Raw genomic sequence first — 10,439 nt, 5'->3', positions numbered from 1 at the left:
CATATATCACATATTTTTTGTACAAATAACTGAAAATACTTTTGCTTTGGACTAAACTAAAAAGTTTTACCTGATTTACTGTAAGAGAGATGGATCTACACGATTAATCAATTCCATCATTAAAAGGAAGTAAAGTCTTCCAAAAAAGACATGCGCTTCTTGATTTAGGTCAAGAAGTTGTCGTCCAGACCAGCTGTAGGTTGACGAAAAATCTAGAAAAGTCATCACTAAAATCAGCAGGAAATCCACAGACCTCAGCATTAAACAGGGTCGCCAAGTGGTCAGATTTATCCTAACCATGAGAAGGATTTATCTCGTAAAATGGGGGGGCACCGTGCAAATTAGCTTGATAAGACTAATGAATCAGATCCCCAGAAAGGATAATCTCCTTAAAGATTAAAAATCAGCTTTTAAGCCTGATATTACTCAATCCTTGAGATTGACCTTAAAGATTGAGAATTACAAACTCATGGAATTCAATGATATCTAAACTCGAGCTTGAACGAGAAAATATTTTGATCAAAATTACAAACCGATTTGTTTTCTGAAAACCCATTTTCAATGCGTTCATTACCATTGAACGTAAAATCCTAGGAATTCACCTGGAATTCATTAGGTCACCTGAACTAAATCGGGTGTCAACCGTAAGAACGGTGGTTGCATAGCATGGTCAAAGACAGGACCTTGTGCCAGACCGACAAATTATAAGGGTGAGCTTTACTATTGCTCCTACCAAGGATAGTAATTGCGTCCGACACGTTATAGACCATAATTAAAAGCATGTCAGGGGACATTGCCTTAAAAGTTGCTTGTTCAACGCTTTCCTTTACAACCGGACGGTAGTTTACCGAAAGGTAATATACGGGACAAGTAAACTGGACATGTTGCTTTCCAAATACAAGGTTAGCAAGTGGGTGACACAAAACCGCAAGTTTTGAGCTAAAATTTTCAAATCTGAAACCCACCAAACCCACAAAAATATTTTGCAAACACCGGTGAAGGGTTATTCCGGAAAACTTATCTAGGGTAAAAACTAGATTTAATTTTCAAAAGATCAAATGTTTTCATAAAGATCCAATTTCCTTAATGGATCTAAATTTTTATAGTCATGTGGGACTGTAAACCATATCGTTACTACCATTGTTTATACCGCCGTATAGAAATCACTGATGTACAAAGTGTGAAGAATAAAGAAGTGATTCTAGTATTTCAAGACGATATTGCTTGAGGACAAGCAACGCTCAAGTGTGGGAATATTTGATAATGCTAAAAACGAACATATATTTCATAGCATTATTCCTCAAGAAAGACAAGCTTTTAGTTGCAATTGTTCTATTTAAAAGGATATTCGTTTAAATAATAAAAGGTGAAGACAAAAGACAGATTCGACGAATTGAAGACGCAAACGACCAAAAACCTCAAAAGTACAAAAGACAATCAAAGAGGTTCCAATTATTGATAAGAAACGTCTCGAAATTACAAGAGTACAAGATTCAAAACGCAAAGTACAAGATATTAAATTGTACGCAAGGACGTTCGAAAATCCGGAACCGGGACCAGAGTCAACTCTCAACGCTCGACGCAACGGACTAAAAATTACAAGTCAACTATGCACATAAATATAATATAATATTTAAATAATTTTTATAATTATTTATATATTATATAAATATTTAAAACCGTCGGTAAACAAAGAGCCAAACTCGTGTGAGCTGTAAAAGCAAACTCCGTGACTCGTGGAGTTTGAAGGCAAAAAGGGCCGCGAGTCGCGGAGGCCCAAATTCTGAAAGTCCCTATAAAGCCAACCGAATTCTGATCATTTTTCACACTCATATATCTCCATCCATCTATCTAAACGTAATATATATATATATATATATATATATATATATATATATATATATATATATATATATATATATATATATATATATATATATATATATATATAATTTATATTTTAATTTTAATTTTAAATCCTAATAATAAGGGTATGTTAGCGAATATTGTAAGGGTGTAAGTCGAAATTCTGTCCGTGTAACGCTACGCTATTTTTAATCATTGTAAGTTATGTTCAACCTTTTTAATTTAATGTCTCGTAGCTAAATTATTATTATGCTTATTTAATCCGAAGTAATCATGATGTTGGGCTAATTACTAAAATTGGGTAATTGGGCTTTGTACCATAATTGGGGTTTGGACAAAAGAACGACACTTGTGGAAATTAGACTATGGGCTATTAATGGGCTTTATATTTGTTTAACTAAATGATAGTTTGTTAATGTTAATATAAAGATTTACAATTGGGCGTCCCTATAAATTACCATATACACTCGATCGGACACGATGGGCGGGGTATTTATATGTACGAATAATCGTTCATTTAACCGGACACGGGAATGGATTAATAGCCGCTAGAATAATTAAAACAGGGGTAAAATTATGTACAAGGACACTTGGTATAATTGATAACAAAATATTAAAACCTTAGGTTACACTCAGTCGACATCCTGGTGTAATTATTAAACAAAGTATTAAAATCTTGTTACAGTTTAAGTCCCCAATTAGTTGGAATATTTAACTTCGGGTATAAGGATAATTTGACGAGGACACTCGCACTTTATATTTATGACTGATGGACTGTTATGGACAAAAACCAGACGGACATATTAAATAATCCAGGACAAAGGACAATTAACCCATGGGCATAAAACTAAAAATCAACACGTCAAACATCATGATTACGGAAGTTTAAATAAGCATAATTCTTTTATTTCATATTTAATTTCCTTTATTTTATATTTAATTGCACTTCTAATTATCGCATTTTTATTGTTATTGTATTTAATTGCACTTCTAATTATCGTACTTTTTAATTATCGCAAGTTTATTTTATCGCATTTTTATTATTCGCAATTTCATTATCGTTATTTACTTTACGCTTTAATTTAAGTCTTGTATTTATTTTTAATATTTTACATTTGGTTTTAACTGCGACTAAAGTTTTAAAATCGACAAACCGGTCATTAAACGGTAAAAACCCCCCTTTATAATAATAATATTACTTATATATATATATTTGTATTTTTATAAAAGTAAACTAATATAGCGTTAAACTTTGTTTAAAGATTTTCCCTGTGGAACGAACCGGACTTACTAAAAACTACACTACTGTACGATTAGGTACACTGCCTATAAGTGTTGTAGCAAGGTTTAAGTATATCCATTCTCTAAATAAATAAATATCTTGTGTAAAATTGTATCGTATTTAATAGTATTTTCCTGCTAAAATTAATAGCTATTTTATATACACCTCGCGAAACATCAGAAGGTGATCCCTTCCATCCACCACATTGCCCTCTTGGCGAAGAACCTGAAGCACTTACCGGCGAACCTGTTCGAGACACCATTTTCTCTCTCATTTCCAGAGTGTCTCGTCACGATTATATATTATCTCAAATTCTAGATCTTATTCGTCCACTCGTCCCAACCGACAATCACCCCGGTGTAATAGAAGAAGTCAACGAGCTTCGCGCTCGGGTAGTGGCTTTGAAGAATGTGTTACAAAGGTTACAAGCACCAGCAGCAGCACCGACAGCAACAGTACCACCATCAGCAACACCAACAGTACCATCACCACCACCAACAACAACATCTGCATCCCACACCTCAACATCACAATCTGTACCTCGAACATCAACGTCATACGCACCATAGATACCAAGGAATACCAACAACAACAAACGATGAAGTATTGATTCATAACTTCATCGAAGAAATATTCTGCAGAGAATATGTAGTTTCTAAAAGTTTTAGAGATTATATATTCTAGTTCTAGTCGAAAACCAGATGAGAATAATATTATGTTAACTCATTTAAATCATGATTACATCTAAAGAAAATATATATGTAGGTGTATTTTCATAAAGAATGTAATTAAGAAAACTCTTTTGTACAAACTGTTAATGGTGAGAATATTTTAACGGGTAGGTAATACCCGAGAGATATATAAATTCACTATTAATATGTTACATTTTTCGATTCTGATTCAACAAATCATCAACTATACTCACTACTTTCACAACAATATATATTCTTTTATAAAAATCAAAACAACCATCCTCATCCAAATTTGATTACATATTTTGATTTTGACAAATCAAAATCCAAAGTCAAGATTTAACAAAAGACATCATTCTTAGATTCCTACATCTTTCGAAGCTATACGTTGACTTCAAAATTGTGCAAGATCCTTTAGCGTTGTTTTTATCGAAAATAACCTTGCAATCCCTTTTCAAAGTATCCAGTATTATCAACCATTCAACCAGTCAACGACAACCTTTCAGACTTGAAACTTTGGTATATACGTTTTTGTTACTGGGGAACCTTTTATGTTCCACCACATTAGCAGTAAATTTACCAACAACTTCATTGATCTTTGACCTTCCGAAAAATCCTTATACTCATTGAAACTGTATCATGTACTCATCCGCATCTTGTAATAATAATTGCCATATCAACTATCGAGAATTAGCAATCAGTATTTCGAATATCGCAGCAATTCTACGTCAACAGTTATATATACATATAATGTCTATCTTCTAGACTTACATACTTCGAATGTGAAGTTTCTAAAAAACATCCCAAACTATGAACTAGTTCTCTGAAATTGGAACAATGCTGATGAAGCAGCAAAAACTGTAAACGACCTTAACAGTCAAAAGTTTAATGATAAAGAATTGTATGGTGGTAAAGCTGAGAAAAAGAGAAGGTTTGGAACTGGAAAACGGATTGAGCAAAGTATGAAGGAGGCTGTGGATAAATCACAAAGACTGAATCTGCCTTCAAAGAATCCAAATGATTCAGTGTCTGCTGAAATCCTTAGCAAATACCTTTCTCTTTACTCTAAAACCTTTGCGGACAATATTCTTCATCATCATCATCATTATCTTAAATATTCTAAGATATCATCGTACCTTTCATTATAAATATCCTCGATAATTCTTGAGGTATCTTCATAACTATTCTTATCTGAAATCATTCATCTCTTCGAAATATATGTGTTACATCATAAAAGAAACTATTTTAGTTTCTAAATTCTGAAACCTTCAAGTTTAAAATATGAATGTTTTGAAGTAGTGTTGGGAACTGAAGCATGAATTAGTATAATATAATGACACTTGATCAACGTGATTATATTACAGTAAGTCATGCTAAGTTTCTAAAGGAACGTGATAAAGGTTCACAGATCCCACCCTCATCATGAACCATGTTACATAACTCTTTCATTCTATTTAACCTCTAAACATATCAAGAAAATATTTTTCTTGATGATTCGGTTTTTTCGAGGTATTCTGGTAATTTGACAAGTCAGATTGTTCCATTACCGTTTCTTTCTTCGAATATTAATTATGTTCATTCCGAAATTCATACCTACGAATTCTGGACCATTATTCGCTTGACTTAAAGTCGAGAAGAGAAAACAAAAGCATGAAGCTCCGAAATATAATGGAAAATATAAAGCCCGAAAACAACCCCGAAATTACAAACCGTGTATATCAATGCGTATAGCAATATAAAGACACGGGAGAATGAAAAACAATATAACCCCAAGGTAATAGTAGAAGAAAATAACCTCCTCTGGTGGCAGATGAAAAAGAAGAATGAATGATATGATAGCCAAGAAAATATCAAGAATCAGAACTGGATGAAGCATTTTCACAAATCTTTTGTAAGTATGAAATAAGGAAGAAGATTATAGGAGTGGTGAAAATAAATGAAACGAAAAAGGTCAATTTATAGCAAAATATCAGACATAGCAATCGAGGCAGATTACGCATTTAATCAAAGGAAATCCTAATTTCCTTAAATTCCGAAGAATCAAATCTTATTTAAATTATGAAGATTTTCTATTCCTTAAATTCCGGAAATCAATCGTTACTACGTCAAGAGATAAGACGAATATCTATTCTCCATTTCACTCTATTACGATAACTTCCCTCATACGCTTCGAGTAATTGGATTTATTTTATCCATATTATTCAACGGTGATAAAAATTCTATTTATCAACACATAATTGTCATGAAAACATTTTTATTGTTAGCCATGACGACCTCACTCAAATTTCGGGACGAAATTTCTTTAACGGGTAGGTACTGTGATGACCCGGAAATTTCTGACCAAATTTAAACTTAATCTTTGTATGATTAACATTTCCGACACGATAAGCAAAGTCTGTAAAACTGAATCTCAAAATTTTTGAACTACTTTCATATATTCAAATACCTTTCGGTTATTCTTGACGATTCGCGAACAATTATATGTATATAGATACATATATATATACTATAACTTGAAAACGTAACAATGTATTAATTGTTTGATACTGTACATTAAACTTATTGGTTTAAATATTTATTTGAATATATATGATAAGTTGGATTATTAATTATATGAATAACTTGTGACGTATATTTAAAACGTGTTTATGAATGTTGAAAATATATATTAACTTGGTCATAAAACGATTTGTTATTATATATATATATTAACAAATAGCGAGACAACGATTTATAGAAGTAAACGACCAAAACACTCGAAAGTTTAAGATACACTTTGAATGATATAGTTTATTGATAATTTAAGACTATATTTTGACAAAGGTACGAGTCACAAAACGTAAATTGCAAGTTTTCTAAGCGTATAAAAATGCGTTCGAGAAACCAGAACCGGGACATAAGTCGAGTGACAACGTACGAGTCATCGGAACGAAAATTACAAGTCAACTATGCACATGAATTTAATATAATATATAATTAATTATTTAAATTATATATATTATAAAATATTATGTCGACAAACAAGAAGTTAAAAATTTGTGAGCTGTCCCAGGGTGCCATGCGATCGCATGGCCTTGAAGCACAAATCCCATGCGATCTCATGGGGTACTTTTTCAGAAAAGGTTCTATAAATTCAAACGATTTCATTACAATCCCACACATATTTATTTATGTTACTTCCTCCGTATTTAAATTATTATTATTATTATTATTATTATTATTATTATTATTATTATTATTATTATTATTATTATTATTATTATTATTATTATTATTAAGATTAATATTATTATTAATCTTATTAATTATTAGTATTATTAATTATTAATTAGTAATATACATAAAATACTACGACGAGGTTATGAGCGTGTCACTTTCAAAAATGGGTTTTTGAGCGGGATAAAGTTAAGGAAATTATGGGTTATAGCTATGGAGGTTATGGGTAATGTTCATGGGTATTATTTACAAGTCAAACCTACTGTTATCATCTATGTTGTGTCTACGTACTTTTCTGCAATATTGAATCACAATATTGATACGTAAGCATTTATATTTTAACTTTTATACATTAATTGTGTATCCATGTCTAGTGCTCGAGTATATATATTTATACATATTTGTATGCTAAATTTCGTCGTTAAACAGTTTATAATGAATCACGAATTAAATACATATATTACTGGTAAAAGGTATATGATATACATGTTTTCGAAAAGCTGGCGAAAAATCAATAACTTTTCATTTAGACACCGAATAGTTTCGATGAACGGATTAAAAGATATGATCAACTGAATTATGATTGACGTTAATTGAAATTGCTTTTGAATCTGCAATTAAGATTTAAACAACTTGTTTACGAGATTGATAAAGTGAACTTTTAAATATTACCAACCGAGTAAATGACTCCTTATATAAGGTATGTCTCGTTTTGTTGAACTATTGTTAAAATTGACTTTTTGAAACGACTTTGGATAACTTTTGTATGTCGATCTCGAGCATTAGGATTATGATACACTATGACCTGACCTAGCTTGATAGACATTTATTGACCAACATATGTTCTCTAGGTTGAGATCTACGGTTATTTGGTAATCCGAGTTTCAGTCACATTTTGGTGAATGACTTTATATGCTGCTAAGGTGAGTTTCATTGATCCCTTTTTAATTGCTTTTGCAATCTATATTTTTGGGCTGAGAATACATGCACTTTATTTTAAACGCAATGGATACAAGTACATACTAAATTCTACACCGAGTTTGAACCGAAAATCCCTTAGCTTTGGTAACTAGTAACTGCCAGTTATAAGCACTGGTGGGCGCGAGTAGTAGTATATGGATCCATAGGGCTTGATATCCCCGTCCGAGCTAGAGCACTAGCCTTTTAACGGACGTATGCTATTTGAGAAGCGTACACGTTGGTTTGCGTGTATTTATTAAGATGATTATACAAAGGGTACAAATTATATATACGTTAAGTTTAGTTACCAGGGTGCTCAATTTCGTAGAATATTTTGATAAACGTTTCTGGATGAAACAACTGAAATCTTGTGATCCACCTTTATGTATAGAGTATGCAAAACATTAAAACTATGAACTCACCAACCTTTGTGTTGACACTTGTTAGCATGTTTATTCTCAGGTTTCCTAGAAGTCTTCCGCTGTTTGCTTACATGATATACAAGCTATGTGCATGGAGTCTTGCATGCTTTATTCAAGAAAACGTTGCATTCACAAAACCATCATCATGTATCTATTTTGACTGCATTGTCAATGGAAGTATTATTGTAAACTATTATTTACGTGATTGTCTATATGTAGAAATCATCAGATGTCGAAAACCTTGGAATTAAATATTCATTTATGGTATGCCTTTTCAAAAGAATGCAATGTTTACAAAACGTATCATATAGAGGTCAAATACCTCGCAATGAAATCAATGAATGACGTGTTCGTCCATATGGATTTGGAGCGATCGTCACAGAATACGATTAGAGAGCATTTTGGCGATTATTTTATAATAACATCTAATTAGACTAATAGGCCGAAATTCACCAATATGTTGCGGGTTACTAACTTTCGGAATAAGCGTGACAAAAGAAGGATTGCACCCTTAAAAGATCTCACCCTTTTCCCAAAACCAAGAGATAGCCTCAATCAAATCACCTTTCACAATGTCCCAATATTTTTGAAGAATCTGAGGTTGAAACCATCCGGGCCCGGCGCCTTATTACTACCACACTCTAGGATAGCTTCATGGATTTCTTTTTCATTAAATCTCTCCTCAAGTCCACTAGCTTCACAATCCGACAAGACAGGATAGATTAGATCTTTCAGGCTTGGTCTTTCACCACCAATCTCTTTGAACCTACACGAAAAATGAGAGAAAGCTTCGTTTTTAATGTCTCCCGGGCTATCTTTCCAAATGCCATCTACTAGAAGACCTCGGATATTATTTTTATTATTATTCCTCCGAACTACCGAGTGGAAGTATTTGCTATTTTCATCCCCTTCCAACACCCACTTAATAGGTGCTTTCTGCCTCATCATACTTGAAACCACTTTCTCTTTTTCGAACAAAGTTTTCTAGCATTCCTCCATTGTTCTAATTCAAGCTCGCTTAAATTGGAATGTTCGGCCTTTAATTCAAGACTCTGAGCAACCAATCTATACGCCTCAATCTCCCCCTCGAGGTTACCGAACTTCGATTTACTCCACTCCTTTAAAGCCGCTTTGACGTTCTTTAACTTATTCCTAAACAAATAGTCTTTCCTATAATTAAACGGCACCTCTACACCCTAAGAATTTCAGATAACATCCTCTACCTCATCGTCATCTAACCATGCATCAAAGGTCTTGAACGGTTTCGGCCCAAAATTTCTCTCTTCATCCTTTAGTACGATAACACAATGATCCGAGAGGTGACGCTCCAACACTGAAGGTGTAAGATCTTTACAAGGGTGTAAAAAGTTATCCGTCACGAGGAAGCGATCAAGTTTACTGAATTTTAATCCATCATCACTGACACGTGTAAAGATACGGCCCGACATCGGGATCTCAACCAAGCTGTTATCAATGACAAAATTGTTGAACCATTTTGCCCTATGCTTAATTTACTCGCAGTTGAATCTCTCGGACTCATTTCGTACCTCGTTAAAATCACCACAAAAAACACAAGCAACGTTAGGATCACAATTTAAAAAATTCGACAGTTTCACCCACAATTTTTTCTTCCCATCATCATCTTGAGGTCCATAGACATTGATAATGAGACAGTCCAACCTCGAATGCACCCATTTACCTCTAATCCCGATAGTGTATTCCCCCCTCAAAACCATATTCGCCAAGAATATATGAGTATCCCAAACGATTAGTTGTCCCCCCGATTTACCCATAATTTCCTTTTGAATGAAATCACACCCATACTAGCCCCAAATAGAACACACTCAATCTCGATTCATGGTTTTTAATTTTGTTTCTTGTAGAGCCAATATTGAAGGTTTTTCATTCACAATTAATTTCCTAAGATACCCCGATTTGTCAGCTTTAGTCCCGAACCCGAACCCTCTGATATTAAATGCAATAATCTTCATAAAAAATAAA

At 33.1% G+C, this 10,439-nt stretch overlaps 1 protein-coding gene across 1 annotated transcript; it reads right to left on the bottom strand.

Annotated features, from left to right (window-relative positions):
• Positions 1 to 9,005: 9,005 nt before the first annotated feature.
• On the bottom strand, positions 9,006 to 10,231 carry LOC139849900 (uncharacterized). The gene is made up of 4 exons (XM_071839514.1): positions 9,954 to 10,231; positions 9,678 to 9,902; positions 9,396 to 9,590; positions 9,006 to 9,204 (listed from the first exon to the last, which is right to left on the bottom strand). Exons 1-4 carry the CDS (start codon positions 10,229 to 10,231, stop codon positions 9,006 to 9,008), a joined length of 897 nt encoding a protein of 298 aa, XP_071695615.1.
• Positions 10,232 to 10,439: the final 208 nt, after the last annotated feature.

Source organism: Rutidosis leptorrhynchoides, chromosome 5 (assembly GCF_046630445.1).
Source record: "Rutidosis leptorrhynchoides isolate AG116_Rl617_1_P2 chromosome 5, CSIRO_AGI_Rlap_v1, whole genome shotgun sequence".
NCBI lineage: Eukaryota > Viridiplantae > Streptophyta > Magnoliopsida > Asterales > Asteraceae > Rutidosis > Rutidosis leptorrhynchoides.
This window is presented reverse-complemented; position numbering and strand designations above follow the sequence as displayed.

What these genes read in the sequence shown, in the direction of transcription:
- LOC139849900 (XM_071839514.1), bottom strand. Translation starts at nt 10,231, where the DNA reads ATGGGTAAATCGGGGGGACAACTAATCGTTTGGGATACTCATATATTC. An exon ending in TCCGAGAGATTCAACTGCGA is followed by an intron (nt 9,903 to 9,953) that starts GTAAATTAAGCA and finishes CATTGATAACAG; the next exon opens with CTTGGTTGAGATCCCGATGT. An exon ending in TTCAAGACCTTTGATGCATG is followed by an intron (nt 9,591 to 9,677) that starts GTTAGATGACGA and finishes CTATTTGTTTAG; the next exon opens with GAATAAGTTAAAGAACGTCA.